Source organism: Naegleria lovaniensis, assembly GCF_003324165.1.
Source record: "Naegleria lovaniensis strain ATCC 30569 chromosome Unknown tig029, whole genome shotgun sequence".
Taxonomy (NCBI): domain Eukaryota; phylum Heterolobosea; class Eutetramitea; order Acrasida; family Naegleriidae; genus Naegleria; species Naegleria lovaniensis.
Window position 1 is genome coordinate 292067 of NW_025407851.1, and position 15346 is coordinate 307412.

General features: G+C 36.5%; 8 protein-coding genes across 8 annotated transcripts; 5 read left to right on the forward strand and 3 right to left on the reverse strand.

The window, feature by feature from the left end:
- Window positions 1-157: 157 nt before the first annotated feature.
- On the forward strand, window positions 158-802 carry C9374_007450 (uncharacterized protein; the record flags this gene model as incomplete). The annotated part of the gene is made up of 1 exon (XM_044697417.1): window positions 158-802. The coding sequence occupies one exon, from the start codon at window positions 158-160 to the stop codon at window positions 800-802; it is 645 nt and encodes a 214-aa protein (XP_044546573.1).
- A 481-nt stretch (window positions 803-1283) lies between these two features.
- C9374_007451 (uncharacterized protein) lies at window positions 1284-2365 on the forward strand (the record flags this gene model as incomplete). Its single annotated transcript, XM_044697418.1, has 4 exons — window positions 1284-1585; window positions 1786-1876; window positions 1964-2224; window positions 2273-2365. 4 exons carry the CDS (start codon window positions 1284-1286, stop codon window positions 2363-2365), a joined length of 747 nt encoding a protein of 248 aa, XP_044546574.1.
- A 266-nt stretch (window positions 2366-2631) lies between these two features.
- Window positions 2632-3994, reverse strand: C9374_007452 (uncharacterized protein; the record flags this gene model as incomplete). Its single annotated transcript, XM_044697419.1, has 2 exons — window positions 2632-3665; window positions 3850-3994. The coding sequence occupies 2 exons, from the start codon at window positions 3992-3994 to the stop codon at window positions 2632-2634; spliced, it is 1179 nt and encodes a 392-aa protein (XP_044546575.1).
- Window positions 3995-4238: 244 nt separating this feature from the next.
- On the forward strand, window positions 4239-5279 carry C9374_007453 (uncharacterized protein; the record flags this gene model as incomplete). The annotated part of the gene is made up of 1 exon (XM_044697420.1): window positions 4239-5279. The coding sequence occupies one exon, from the start codon at window positions 4239-4241 to the stop codon at window positions 5277-5279; it is 1041 nt and encodes a 346-aa protein (XP_044546576.1).
- A 229-nt stretch (window positions 5280-5508) lies between these two features.
- Window positions 5509-6933, forward strand: C9374_007454 (uncharacterized protein; the record flags this gene model as incomplete). The annotated part of the gene is made up of 2 exons (XM_044697421.1): window positions 5509-5726; window positions 5775-6933. The coding sequence occupies 2 exons, from the start codon at window positions 5509-5511 to the stop codon at window positions 6931-6933; spliced, it is 1377 nt and encodes a 458-aa protein (XP_044546577.1).
- A 372-nt stretch (window positions 6934-7305) lies between these two features.
- C9374_007455 (uncharacterized protein) lies at window positions 7306-8475 on the forward strand (the record flags this gene model as incomplete). The annotated part of the gene is made up of 1 exon (XM_044697422.1): window positions 7306-8475. One exon carries the CDS (start codon window positions 7306-7308, stop codon window positions 8473-8475), a length of 1170 nt encoding a protein of 389 aa, XP_044546578.1.
- A 187-nt stretch (window positions 8476-8662) lies between these two features.
- Window positions 8663-9412, reverse strand: C9374_007456 (uncharacterized protein; the record flags this gene model as incomplete). The annotated part of the gene is made up of 1 exon (XM_044697423.1): window positions 8663-9412. One exon carries the CDS (start codon window positions 9410-9412, stop codon window positions 8663-8665), a length of 750 nt encoding a protein of 249 aa, XP_044546579.1.
- Window positions 9413-9511: 99 nt separating this feature from the next.
- Window positions 9512-15254, reverse strand: C9374_007457 (uncharacterized protein; the record flags this gene model as incomplete). The annotated part of the gene is made up of 8 exons (XM_044697424.1): window positions 9512-10760; window positions 10845-11167; window positions 11226-11953; window positions 12001-12447; window positions 12489-13069; window positions 13116-13683; window positions 13739-13779; window positions 13834-15254. The coding sequence occupies 8 exons, from the start codon at window positions 15252-15254 to the stop codon at window positions 9512-9514; spliced, it is 5358 nt and encodes a 1785-aa protein (XP_044546580.1).
- Between the last annotated feature and the right edge of the window lie 92 nt (window positions 15255-15346).

Genomic DNA, 15346 nt, shown 5'->3' on the forward strand with positions numbered 1-15346 from the left:
TTTAAATTGCTTGGTTTACAATAATTTTTTATTTACCGCTAAAACGTTGCAATAAAATAGATGAATACCAACTCCTTAATAGATGTCAACATTATCCAGTTCTTACAAGCCGAAATGTGTTGAGGGTTATTTCAAAATAGTGAACACGCCAAAAAAAATGTTTTCAAGAACACTCCATTCACGCACACTCATCAGCAGAGCTCTGAGTTCACCATTTAAAATAAACAACACGCCATCATGCCTCTCAATAATATTACAACCCAACACCATTCGTTCCTTCTCTCATGATTTTCGGAGTAAACCTTTATTTTCTCATTCCGAGAAGAATTTCCGAGTATTGTCTTCTATCGGAGCCATCTCTTCTTCTTCATCATCAACCTCACAAGGATCTCCTCAGCAACACTACAAAATTGTAGTCATATTACCGCAAGACGATAGAGGTGATTACATGCTTATCAAAGATGCATCTGGGCATTGCTCTCTTCCGAAAATTACAATTTCTTCATCAACAAGCTCTTCTTCTGTAGATATTTATCAAGAAATTCAAAATGTTTTATTACAACGATTAGGCTACGGTTATGCACGAGCAAAGACAGAAGCAGACGCTAAAAACCAGGAATTTGATTCTCGTGCATTAATTCGTCCACTTCTTGATTTTGATTTTACTCATGGAAATTTAACTGTTTCAAATTATGTGTATCATGCTCAATTACTTGAGAAGGTACAACCAGTATCGGATGAAAATACGAAAGGTAAAGTGGTGCAATATATGGCCATGATTGAATTGGAAAAAGAAGTATAGATCCAGAATTAGTGAGAGATCTTGTGAGTAGATATGTATTGTCATTTGTTGTTTCTCAACAGGTAAGGAAAAAGAATTCATGTGGACTCTGAAAATAATTTGAATTTAATTTAAATTGAACGTCATGCAATTTGTAATTAACATTTCTACAATGGAAAAAATTACTGAATATTCATAATAATAGATACAACAATCCATCGATACAAAGATATCTATAGCAAGAATAATGTATGGCTGTTTTGGCATCTTGGCAGGTGTCGTTATTACCTTAACCTTTTTTAGAACATAGAATTTTTTATCAGTCTTGAGGAGAACATTTTCAATATTTTCACACCTTAAACGTCAGAAAACATATTGAGGAACAAAACAATACACATCAAAACATTATCATTCCCAATAGCATTTCCAAGTTGATCACTTCAATTTTTCCAAAAATAGGTTCATCAAATAAAATTCGTTTTAAAAAAAATACATTTTAAAAATGTCCAAAGATTTCAGTCTTGTCAAGTACAAGAAGGGCGAAAGTAACTTTGAAGTACTTGTTAAGCCTAACACCGTGATTGCCTACCGAGAAGGAAAACATAAAGTGGATGATGTCTTGTACTCGGATGAGATTTTTGCAAATTATGCAAAAGGAGATAAGGTCAAAGAAGAGTCGTTAAAGTCTGTGTTTGGTACAACCAATACTCGGGAAGTTATTTTGAAGATTTTAACGGATGGAGAATACCACATGTCGACTCAGGAGCGTAAAGAGAAGGTGGAACAAAAGAGAAGACAAATCATGTAGGTTTTGTTTTTTAAATTGTTTGATGATGATATTCATAGAGGTTGGATGATTTTTATTTGTATTATTGATGATAATCATTGTCGTGATGATAATGATGACAAATGAACTCGTTTTGACTATATTCATTATTACGACAATATATTGTTGGAATGAAATCATTGATATGAATCACAATCGGAAATCACTCTTCTTATAGTCACTTTATTCATCAAAATTATATTGATCCAAAGACTAATGTCTGTCACCCCGTAACCAGAATCGAGAGTGCTTTAGATTCGATCAAATATGTATGTTGAGTGTTCTGTGTCAATACTGTTGGGTCTTTAACACAATGATCTAATTTCACGTATATCTTCATCTTACTAATTTTAAAGAATATTGATCCATTCATGCCTGCTGACAAGCAAGTTGCTGCTATTCACTCAAAATTGGTGGAGAAAATTCCTCTTAAAAAGTCTCAAATCGAAGCTGAAGTTGTTGTCAAGCATTCACTTGCTGGCCAAGTTATTGGAGTATGCCACAAGCATGCCAAAGTAATTGGTCAAGACCACGGTGATGAAGGTTGCACTGTCACAATTGAAATATCTCCTGGTGATTATGACAAATTAATTAATGATTTGAACAGCACTACCAAGGTAGGTTGATTTTTGTACTAATGAGCGTCATGCTTACTTTTCTATCAGGGAGATTTTAACTTTAGAATTGCAGGTGCCGCTGCCACTGTTGAAAATGTTGGAAGTAGCTCAGATGACAAGAAGAAGAAAAAGAAGAAGTAAGGAATGTCACATATTCAATTAATTGACGTTGAATCTGTTGCGTTGTTGTTGATCGCCAAGAATTGTATTTAGTCAATAAACTCTTTTGAACACAACGTTGTGTTCTTAAATAAAAACATTTGTGTTTTGTTTCAAAACACTATGACATTTAATGAACTACTTGCATGCCTTTTCAAGTTAGCTTTTTCTCGCAAATATTTACAGAGTTAGTCTGGCTATTTACACTCGTGGTGGTGATGGTGCAATTGTACACACGAAAGTCTATGTTACAAATGAATTGGTTTACAATCTGAAAGGCTACCGGTTGTTGGACAATAAGGGCATTTGAATTTGGTATTTCTGGCAAGCTTTTTCAATGAAGACTCCAAAAGGACATGACTACATGGGAGTAGCATGGGAGGATTGTCTTTGGTTGCAGGCTCTTTTGAAATTGGGCACGAGAAAATGGAATGATATTGAAACTCATCATCCAAATCAATCTCAACTGCCAACTGATCAGAACTGGAGCCAATATCAATATTCTGGGTCACTGTGGCAAGCTTGAGAAGTGTTGGTATTGCTTGATATCCAGCGTTGATCGCTACATAGAGAGGTGACTCCATGGGTTTGTTAATTCTTCGACATCCCAATTTCTTGAACATTTTAAGTACATTATCCCATTGAGAAACATCCAACAAACAACTATATCGTTCAGATTTGATCAATCTCTCTCGGCCACTATACAAAATGCTTCCCATGAGAAATCTAATTTCAGAAATATTCTTATCAGCAAAAGCTTGCAAATTGTCTCTCGCGTATTGAATTGCTTTTTTAGAATCGTTCTGAATCAAAAGTTGAACAAAATTGAGTTTGTGCAATTGAAAAGCAAGCATTCTCAGATCTTCCAACTCCTTCTCATCGGTAGCGTCGTGTTGTTTCGCTCGTGTAATGTGTTCGTTACACCAATTCAGGGCCGGTTCAACATCTCGTTTCTTTAGTGACTCACAGATGGTATGCAGTTCTATAAATTGTTTTTTACATTCCTCTGGCAATTGAAGTGCAGCTTCTTTTTCAAATATTGTTCCAACATCAACAAGTCCTTCTCTAAATAAATGCTCACCAATGATTTGATTTACAAGGTGTTCTGAAATTTTTACTTTCTCGTTCAATAGCTTTTCTTCGTTATTGGGAAAGCAGCGATCAATGGTTTTTCCAAATTTTGAAAATTGGGAATGCAATTCCTTGTGAGCTTGTTGAAATTTTGTGTGAGTATTTTTAATTTGATTCATAACGTCTTTTCCCAACTCGGTAATGCTTTTTCCTACATGAATATGTGAAGAATTAAATTGCATGATGATTAACATAATGCGTTCATCCATTGTAAAAAAAGTTATAATTTTGTAATTACAGCATCAAGCGAATCATTGAATTCATAATCGTTTATCATCATAAGAATATGGAAATAGAATGATCAAAGATTGTCCAACCCATTAACACTAACCTACCTTCATTTTCAATTTGTCTTTTACAATTCTCCACTTGTTCAATCAAATTATCAATTTCCGAGGTAAGAATATTTATGGTGGTTTTTTGCTTCTTCGAAGCTCTCTCAAAGTTTTCATTCAATTCCGAAGCGCTTGATAAGTCCATTTTTTTATTTGATGGTTCTTGTTCGCGTTTACAATTTCTGGTATTATTGGAATCAAAGCCTTTTCAACACTCTAATCAACAGATGATCACAAAACAAGAGCAGAGAAGAAAACAACTAGTTATTCCGATTCAATTTCATCGTTTCATATTGAATTGATTGAATAAGCACGTCTAAAAAAAACCAACTTCTAAGAAACAAAGCGGCGCACGTTTGATCACTCACAAAAATTCCGCATCAAAAAAAATGTTTCGTAACTTTTCTCGACGATTTGCTTCCTCATCAGCAGGAAGTGCTTTCCGTTCTGGTCATCATCAATTTAAACTTAATAATTCAGTGAGATCATTCTCATCATCATCGGCTGGATCCGGAACATCTACACTCTCGCCAGCCATGAAGAGTATTATTTCGGGTGGCTTGTTGTTGGGTGCGGGCTATTATTTGACCAAGACAATGAATCAACCTAATGAAACCTTTGGAAGATTTGATACCACCAATGAATTACAATTGGCACAACAACGTTTGGTTCAGCCAGACATGACGAGAGGAAGTGGATTGGATCCTATTGTTCAAAGATATTTACGTGGAACCTTTGGATATGTGGCTTTGAACGTTGCTTTGACTACCGTGGCTGCTGTTGCTGCTTTCAAGTCTGGATTGGCATTTAAATTGGCAACCATGAACCCATGGGCCAGCGTTCTTCTTTTTACTGGTGGTTTCATTGGTACTGCAATGGCCACGCGAGCTGTTGATATTAATACCAACAGAGCTTTGAAGCATACCCTCCTCGTTGCTTTTAACACACTGGTTGGTATGTCTCTCTGCACCATTGGTTTCGTCTATAGACCAGAAATTATTTTGAGAGCTGCATTGTACACTGCTGGTATCTTTGGTGCTCTTTCCTATGTTGCTATGAATGCTCATCAAGAGAAGTTTTTGAACATGGGAGGTGCTTTATTGGCTGGTTTGACAGTTGTGTTCTTGTCTTCATTTGCTCCATTGGTGTTGCCTGCCACCATGACTAGAACATTGCAAGTGACTGAATATATTTGGCTCTATGGTGGTTTGTTGTTGTTTGGATTGTTTGTTCTCTATGATGCTCAAAAGGTGATTCAAAAGGGAAACAATTACAAGATGTATGTGGAGAGCGAGCAAGCAAGAGGAACACCAGCTCACTTAATTCGTCAACCTGACTATATTAACTCATCTCTTGGATTGTATACTGATGTGGTCAATATTTTCATTCGTCTTCTCTATATTCTTGGTGGAAATAACAGAAGAAAGTAAATGGATGCACAAAGAAATTCTAGTTGCATGCCGATCACCTCCATCATTTGTACAAACATTTACTGACCTATTGATCTTTCCAACAATTGTTTTTGAAAAGGATATTAATTGACTTTAATAAACTCATTTCGAATTATCAAATTAATGCATGGGGTGGTTGAAAATTGGGCTGTTTTGAATGATTTTACTGCAATTTTGGCGCCGCCCGACCGTACAAGTTTAAAAAAAAATGATTGAACTTGATTCATCACTGAATGTTTCAGCCATTGAAGAGCCAAGCACGAACCTCTCAAATTCATGGTCTGATACCAACAACAATACAGCACAGGAAATTGCTCCTCATAGCGAGGACTTTCTTGAGCTATACCTACAAAAGTGTTCCGATTACTCCATTCAAAAACCATGCTCTCGATTGATTAAAGAATATTCGAAACTGAAGGAAAAGGGGTAAGCATTATTCTCCATTTCAACTGTAATTTTAAAATCAAATTTCAGGAAACGAATGAGACATTTAATGCTGAACGGAAATTGTGTTTCAATGTTTGAAAATCGGCTGCAAAACTTGGACATCTTTGCCATTTGTGACACACTGGAAATTCTAAACACATCTTTCATTGTGAGTTGTGATCTTTCCTTCAATAATATTGGTGATAGCGGTGCAAATGCAATTGCAAGAATGCTAAAAATCAATACCTCAATTCAACATCTTTCGGTGAAATCGAACGCTATTACCGAGAGAGGAGCGTCTGACGTTGCCGAAGCTCTCAAAGAGAATCATTCTCTCAAATCATTTGACTTTAGTTACAACTCGATCGAGGACAAGGGTGGATTGAAAATGGCAGAAATGCTAAAGGAAAACTCAACACTGAAATTTCTTAATTTAAATGCATGTGATTTAAAAACCTCCTCCATCACATTACTTGCAATAGTTGTAAAGGCACATCCTAGCCTAAGAGAACTTCGAATTGCCAAGACGATCATGAATTCTAAAAAAGAGGAAACAGTCATTCATTTATCAGAGATATTTAAAGTGAATGACAGACTTCGTTCACTTGATTTGAGCTTTCAGTCGTTGAGTGACAGTGGAGTTACAGTTTTCTTTCAGGGAATAATGATGTGCCGTACCTTGACACATCTTTACCTCGGTGCAAACTGTATCACATTAAGCACTGACATTATTGCACGATTTTTAGAAAATCCCAACTGTGCACTCCAACATCTGGACTTGTCAGCGAACAGAATAGATAGTGATGGAGGAAAACAAATTGCAAGAAGTTTGATCAAAAACAAAACACTCATACACCTAGATTTAACTAACAACAACATTGGAGATGACGTTTTAACGTTTCTAGCGAAAACTCTTCTCAGCAAGAACGACGTTCTCAAAAAGCTCTTGATTGCTGACAACAACTTTTCACAACCATCCATACAAGCGTTTCATGCACTTACTAAGGAGCGATTTGACATTGAAATTGATATCTATACGTACAAAACAGATGAAACCTACTATTGGACCCGAAAAGCTACCCCTGTAAAATATGAACACAATGTTGACACTAAGGAAGAACAAATTACAGAAATTGAGCACTTGCTGGTTTCTTGCTTTTCCGATAATTCGAATCCAATGACCAACTTGGATCGAATTGTCCGTTGAATGAATAAACTTTGGATCTTGTCGACTCTAAGAGAACAGTCCAACGATGATGTTGTTGAATTCACTGGGTTCCCTTCTTCTTGATGACTGACTTCACACTCGCTTGTCCTCGAATCCAATGAATTCAGTGGATCGAACGTCCTTCAGACATCAACACTGCAGCATTTATGATGGCTGATTTCCCTTCTCTTGTAAAAATCATCAAAAAAAATTCAAAGGCTTTCCCATCGCACTTCTCTCTCTGCAAGAATATTTTTTTCACATCATCATTCTGCTGCGCTCTAAGCCTTTAAATTTTTATATTGATCATCATCATCATCAAATTCTTCCCTCTTTTTTGATCATCATCCTCCTAATAATAATAATAACAAGATGGTACAAACAGTCGTATGCGATAACGGTACTGGTTTCGTCAAGTGTGGTTTTGCCGGTGATAACTTTCCAAAGGCTACATTCCCAGCCATGGTTGGACGTCCTCTCCTCCGTGCTGAAGAATCTATTGGAGATGTTGAATTGAAGGACATTATGGTTGGAGATGAATGTGCCAAATTGAGAGCTGCTCTTGAAGTCTCCTATCCTCTCACGAATGGTATCGTTACCAACTTTGAAGATATGATTCACTTGTGGGATTACACTTGGGATCGTTTGAAGATCAATCCAAGAGATTGCCAAATTCTCTTGACTGAACCTCCAATGAATCCAAAGGATAAGACCAAGAAGGTGGTAGAGACCATGTTTGAACATTATGGCTTCCAAGGATTATACATTTCTATTCAAGCCGTATTGACTTTGTATGCTCAAGGTCTCGTTACAGGTGTTGTGGTAGATTCTGGTGATGGTGTTACTCACACTGTTCCTGTCTATGATGGTTTCAGCTTGGAACATTTGGTGAAACGTTTGAATTTGGCTGGACGTGATATCACTGAATATTTGATCAAGTTATTGTTGATGCGTGGTTATAGTTTCAATCGTACAGCTGACTTTGAAACGGTTCGTCAAATGAAGGAAAAGTATTGTTATGTGGGTTATGACTTGGCTTTGGAAAATAAGCTCGCCTTGGAGACCACTGTGCTCATGAAGAAGTATACTTTACCTGATGGACGTGTCATTAAGATTGGTGCTGAAAGATTCCAAGCTCCAGAATGTCTGTTCAATCCTGGTTTGTGTGATAAGGAAGAGGGTGGTATGCACATGCAAGTGTTTGACACTATTAACAAGGCTGATATTGACTTGCGTACTGATTTCTACTCTCACATTGTGCTTTCAGGTGGTACTACCATGTATCCTGGTCTTCCATCTCGTTTGGAGAAGGAAATTACTGACTTGTATTTGAAGCATGTTCTCAAAGGAAATGAGGAAGGATTAGGTAAATTCAAGTTGAAGATTGAAGATCCACCTCGTCGTAAGCACATGGTCTTCTTGGGAGGAGCTGTGCTTGCTGATATCATGAAGGACAATGGTGACAAGTTCTGGTTGACCAAGAAGGAATATGATGAACTTGGTCCTCTAAGAGCAATTCGTAAGATAAGGCCAAACTTTTAAATCAGCAGCTGCTATTCCACACCCTCCTTTATTCTCCTCGTTTGTTATTTTCATCAAGGTCACATATTTCCACCAAATATTTTGACATTTTTCCACTTAATTTATCTTTGTTGTACAAAATTGAGAGAAATCTTTTAAATGTTGTTTTACTTGTGCTTTAAATTTTTGTCTTTGCAATTAAGCTTGTTTATTTCGACCTTTCATGTTCATGATCAAATCTCATTTGAATTTCCTTTCTCACAAATCCACACTTTTCATAAAACTTGACATTCTTTTCAGAACAATCCAGAATGGTTTTATAACATCCCTGTTGCTGTGCAAATTGTTTACAAGCCTCAATGACTTTAACTCCCAAATGCTGACCTCTCACATTGGAGTCTACCACGACATCTTCAATGTGGCCAACACTTCCACATTCATGCACAAATTTCTTCTCTACAAAAACAGTAGCTGCTGCAACAATGCGATGACTATTGGGATCTTCAATGACCACAATTCGATACGTGTTTGGATCGAGTTGAGAAAGACGTTTTTGAAAGCTTTCTCGTGAGATATCACCAACAGTTGTGAGTTGAGAGAGAAGAGCCAAATAACCCTTATCATAATCGGAGGGTTCAATTGGTCTTGGTTGATAGGGTGAGGATGATCCTTTTGGTGATGAGGTTGATGTAGAGCAAGAACTTGTATTCTGTGATGAGGAACAACAAGAACTGCATTCCGATGATGATCCCGATGATGAGTTTGAAAAAGTGGTTCCTGCTGTGTGATTCAAATTGATCATTGGGATGATGTTTTTTGTATTCAAATTAAAAGCAATATCATGTCCCGATTGTGTGTCTTCTGAATGCGTTATCGTGTGAATGATATCTTTGTTTGGCGAACAGTGATTCCTCAGAGCAATCAGTCTTCTCTCGATCGTTGGACTATTGGATGACATTTTTTTTTAGTTGTTGGTTGCGAAACGTGGATGTCACGACTATCCTGAACTGTCAAATAGTGTTGCATTCACATGAATGTTAGAACTCGAACCTCAGCTTCATTCAGAATCACTATCACTCACAATAATCACATCTTCACTAACAAAAGAGGATTTTTCTGGGCTCGTTGCGGAACTTTTGCTTGGTTCTTTCCTGGGTGGTGACAGAATTTGGCTCAAATGACTCTTGTTGTTACTTGCAGATGATGCACTCGTTATTGGTGCAATTGGAAGAGATTCTCCACTTATTACTGATGATGACGATGCAATATCACTTCCCAATCTAGTACTAGATGGTTGAGGAGGAAATAGTCCCAAAGGTAATGAGAAGGAGGTTTCTACAAGCGATTTCAAACCTGAAGATGATGATGGAGATGGTTTCTTTGAAGAAAGAGATGACTTTTGTGTAGATGATGCTTGTGGCTGAAAATGATGAAAGATAAGGCCTTTTCCTGGAGGAGTCGTATGGTTGCTGTTGTTGCTTTGTGATTTGGAGGGTGGTGTCGATATTAATGTGTTGTTTGTTGCTGTCATGACACTGGAAGATTTTTCATCTTGGTTCTTCTTCTTCTTCTTGGTTGGAGTCTCCATGTGAAATTGTATCTGTTCAATAGTGGTAGTAGTTGTAGTACTAGTGGTCGACGAGCTGCTTGATGCTACCTCACTCTTCTTTTCATTCTTGGATTTTTTCTTTTTCTTTTCGGGTGTCTTGTCTTTACTCTCAGTCTTGTCTTTCTTCTTCGTTTTACCTTCTTTCTTTTTATCTTCTTTTTTCATATCCTTCTTGGTTTTACTTTCAGTTTTATCCTTTGTTTTCTTTTCCTTCTTCTTTTCTGATTTGGATTCCTTGTCATCTTTCTTTTCTACCTTCTTAAATTTCACTATATCCACAAGATATTCCTTCTCATAGAACTCTCGTAGTTTCTTTTCAGCTTGCTTACTTGTCATGAGATCTTTGGTTTTTGGATGCTTTTCTAGCAATGTCTTGATCGCTCCATGTGCATTTGCAAGTTGTTGATCCTTATTGGCCAAATCAGAAATGTAACAATAGATAGGAACAGCATATGGAATTAGGTCTTGGGATGGCTTTTCGGTATGAATGGAGGTTAATGTCTTGCTGGCATAATAGAGAACTTCAGGGTACAGACTGAACAAGTGTTTGTCTCTTTCAAGAAGATTATGCTTGAGCCAATAAATGATAAAAAGTAAATATTCAATATTTCTGTTGGATGCTAAAATTTCCAAGAACAATGATAGAGTGGATGCTTTCCATTCTCTTTGATGTCTTTTTTCAATAGTGGGTCCAAATCTATTGTTTTTTTGTAATTGAAATATTGAATACACATGTGAGTATGAGAAACCATTTCATGAACAATTCTTAAGAGAAACTTACTCATACTTTGAATGAAACTCAATAGTGGGTGGCATTTGCTTGTTTTCTTTCTTACTAATGACGGATGCGAGAACTTCTTCAGCTGCTTTCTTTGAGGCCCATGGTCCTTGTTTGGATTTCAAAATTTTTGCAACAAGGTAGGCATATCTGAAAGATGAAGGGAATAATTTCAGAACATCTTGTACTCCTGACAGCAGAGAGGTCCATATTTTGAGATTCGTAGAAGGATTGTTGATAGGAAGATTATTGATGATTGGACATTTCACATCTGGTGCAGTAATAATGGCCGAGGTGTCCACGTCAATTTGGTATAAGTATTTCTCCTACAAATTTAAAACATATCACGTCGTACACATTCGAAGAAGAAGAATATACACTTACCTCAATGTTATTATTTTGGTCGTCTTGCAAGATGTTCAATAGTGATAGCACATAGTAGAAGTAAATATTCTCCATTCTTGGATTCCTGGGAGGCGTTGCTTTGAGAGCTGATAAATATAATGGTAAATATTCTGAAGAGGGAGCGTGAAATTTCTCACGTATTCTGGCCATGAGAAACAAGATTTGAGAATCTCTCTTGTCTATTTTTGCTGCTGATTCTAAATATTGGAAACAATGATTTGCAAAATAAGATTTCTTTCGATTTTCCAGCAAGGACAATTGTCCATCCAGAATCTTTGTGCAATCCAACATATCAAACAAAAGCTGTCCTAATTTTAGGTTAATAGAATATACTTCGTCGTTCTTAGAGGCTAATTGAAGACACACTTGCAAACAGTGAAGACATTTGAAAATTATGGACTCAAGATCTGACTTGAATGAAGAGACTTCTTCAGGTAATCCAATATTTGCTCTCACAGAAGCTTCTTTAAACTGGAAGCTTTCTCTAATCGCTGGAGAATCTGCAACCGCAAACATGAATTGCAATATTTTCCAATACTTCTCTGAAAGAGCGTCCCAGTACGAAAAGTCCATAGGCTTGCAACAAACAGATTTCCTTAATAGATATACACATTCTGAGTACTCGTCTGCAACATCAAAGATATTTTCTGTGGTAATGCTTTTGTTCTTGTACACAGACAAGAAATAAAAACACTTCTCGTACAGGACTGAAATCAAGGTGAGCAAAAATTCATCGTTGCCAAATACTACTAACCTTTCACGTTGTCATTAAAAAGAACTGTTGGAATTGTTATAGGATTGTCCAAATCAACTGTCTCATCGTCGATCACTCTTGTTATTTCCAGTTTAGCACTTTGAGCTTCTTCAGGCAATGTATTAAACGCATTGCATATCATAGCAAGTACTTCTGGAATTTGTTTTCGAACTTTGGTGGTCTTTTCTAATCTTGACTCAAGAAACTCATCAATAGTATTGAACAATAATAAGCAAGTGTCCTTGTCTTTTTCAATGCTTTCTTGTGCACCTTGGAATGGTGCAGTTTTGGGGAGTGACTCATGCTCAGTAAGTGGTATAAATTTTCCGTATAGGTAATAAATGGAAACTGACACTTCATGTAACAGAGCGGTTTTCTCATTAGATTTTTCAGGAACCTGTTTCAACAAGTTGTAAAACTCTTTGAGCATAAAAACCAAGAAGGGTTCTGAAGGAAGGTCAGTATCCATTTTACAATTATATACTTACTGATTCTCTTTTTCATATCTGGGAAAAGTTTCTTACGGATAAGCTGTAAATACTCTTTTCTTTTAGTATTGCTTTGGAATGTGGCAAGATAATAAAATAATTCCACTAAATAGGTCAAACTTAGCACATCAGATTCGTCTTTCCTGGTGACAAAAAATTCAACCTCCAATATTATCAACACTTTCATGGCTACTATTTCCGCAACATCATGATTTAAATCTTCCGTGGATGACACCTTTTTCACTACTTTTGGTAAAAGCGCCTTGAAAGGTTTTAAATTAACATTCTCAATGGTTTGTTTCGTAACATCTGCCAGTAAAAAGTGAAGTATATGCAATAGAGTGTCATATGAAATGCTTTCGAGTGAGTCTATATGCTTCAGAGACTTATATAGGAGCTCTTTGACTGTAGAACGAGCTCCACTTGGTAAGGAGATGAGAAACTCTCTTGATATATTGCTTAATGCTTGGAAATACTGATGCTGGGTGACCAGTTTGCTCATTAAGTCCACTTTTTTGTTAAAACTCATTTCATTCAATTTACGATGAATAGAATCCTGATTAATCTTGTTATTCTTATTGCTAGAATGGTACGTATATTGTTGTAATCTCAAAGTGAATTACTTACCAATTTGGAAGCAAAATTTCTTGAGACGAAAATTCTTGGAATTTCGTTAAACATTGATCCAGCCATTTCTTAGCAGATGGAGAGTTACCCATGTGTTGATCAATGACACCTCGTACCCATAGTAGCCTTATAACATTTGTAGGTGTAATATTCAGAGAATTACGAGACGATAATAGTTGCGCTTCCATATTGCTGAAAATTCTGCGAGCCTTCGAGAGATTGATTTCAGTACTTGTGTCTTTTTCATAGCTGCCACATAAAATTTCAGCTACACAAAGCTTACACTCAAAGCTCAGCTCAATTTTGTGCTTCATCAAAGAGAAGGCACTGAAACAAACGCCCTTAACAACCACCTCTGGCCATTTGTATGTCCAACAGTCACGTGTTAATTTCTCTGTCAAAATTCGCATTAATTCGAGCACTGGCTTCACAACCACAGGTTCAAGCATTTGATGCAAGTTGATATTAGGTAACTCATCGCATGTAACGACACAATTTTCTGCTTTTTCATTCCTGTATGTAATATCATTTTTTGCATGTTCGCTGAATGTTACTATATTAAAGATATCTGATTATTACAACAAGCATGATAACAACAACAAATAACTGTGATGAAAACATACCTTTTGCTACTCCTGACATTTGTTTTGAAAATTTGGAAGGCCTATATGACAGTTGTAAATATTCATTCTTGTGTAAAATATTAAAATCTACTTACGTTTGCAACTTTTCTACAAAGGTTCTTTTTCTTTTCCCGTTCTGGCTTGATTCTCCATCAGCACTCAATGGTGTTGTTTCTGCATTGTCTGTGCTTATTTGTGATGGCCTTTCGTATACCAGTTTGACAATGCTGTCCAATTGTCCTTGCTTCAGTAAGTTAGAATAAAGCGAACAAACTCTCGTTAAAATGTTTGTCCAATCCAATTCTTTTAAGGTAATTCTATAGAGTTTTGGTGATTCTTGCTCAACACCTGGACATGCAAACATAGTCCACTTTCGTGTCAAGTCGTTAAGAGGAGATGTTGAGAAAAATATTAAATTAAATGGGTTAGGATTGCACTCAGAATGTATAAATTGGGCTGCCTTATTGTGTGGATCGTACTTTAAAATTTGCTTTGATAATATGTTACACTCTTCTACATCTCCAATTATGTACAGTAATTCAAGTAATTGCATGGTCGCTAGGTGATGATTTGGATTGATGATCAATGTTTGCTCAAGAGCTAATCTTGCAGTACTTAGGTCATTAATCGTAATGGACGACACGGCGTAATCATACCATAAAGAAACATCTGACGCATCAATGGCCAATGCCTTCGCTAAACAAATCGATGCCTCCAAAAACTTTTGAATTGACATGAAAGCACTTCCAAGGTTTTTTAACGCCAAGAATTTCAAGTACAAAAAGACATTGGACTTGATATCAAAATAGGCGTACTCGTCTACTTTCTCAGAAACGGCATTTGCAATAAATTCTCTATTAAGAAGCCTATTGTAGTAATCAATAGCAGTATTGAAGTCTCCCTTGGAGTGAAAATTAAGGGCTGTTGAATAAATATTTTTAGCGAGCGATTCTTCTTTTTCAGCAACAATATTTTGTTTTCCTTTCAAAAAAGCAGAAACTAATGCAGAGAAGCATGATTGGTTTGCAGAAGAGGAGGAGGAAGTGGTTGGTATTTCTTGTCCTGTAGTTGTTGCTGTTTCTGTTGTTTCGAGTGTTGTTGCAATCTCATCATCATTTTGATTTTCATCAATCAGGTCATTGGTTATCGTAGTTATTGTTTCTTCTTCTTCATGATGTGTACTCAGAATATCATCTTTTTCAAAAGTTTCGGTTGTTGGCAAAACGATCCGATCATCCATAATGTTAGATTCCAATGGGGCTTCATCTTGCTGTATGACTACTTCCACATCTCCATCCTCGGAATCATCGTCTAAAAAATCATCTTCCATATCATCATCCTCTTCAATTAATTCTTCATCGTCTTCTTCATCATCTGCTAAATCTTCTTCATCAACATTTGAGATTGGTAACTGTTCCGAAATATTTTTGCTTTCCGATGATGTTATCATTGTATCTTCAGTAGTATCCATCCTTTGATTTGTTTCCGCTGATAAATTGATGTACGGGTCAGTCATATTAATGTGTTAATTTCTCTTTGCTGTTGTTTGAAGCGAATTTTTTTGGATTTCAAAAGTTGTGAAACGAAATTTTTGGTTTAACAGGCGGG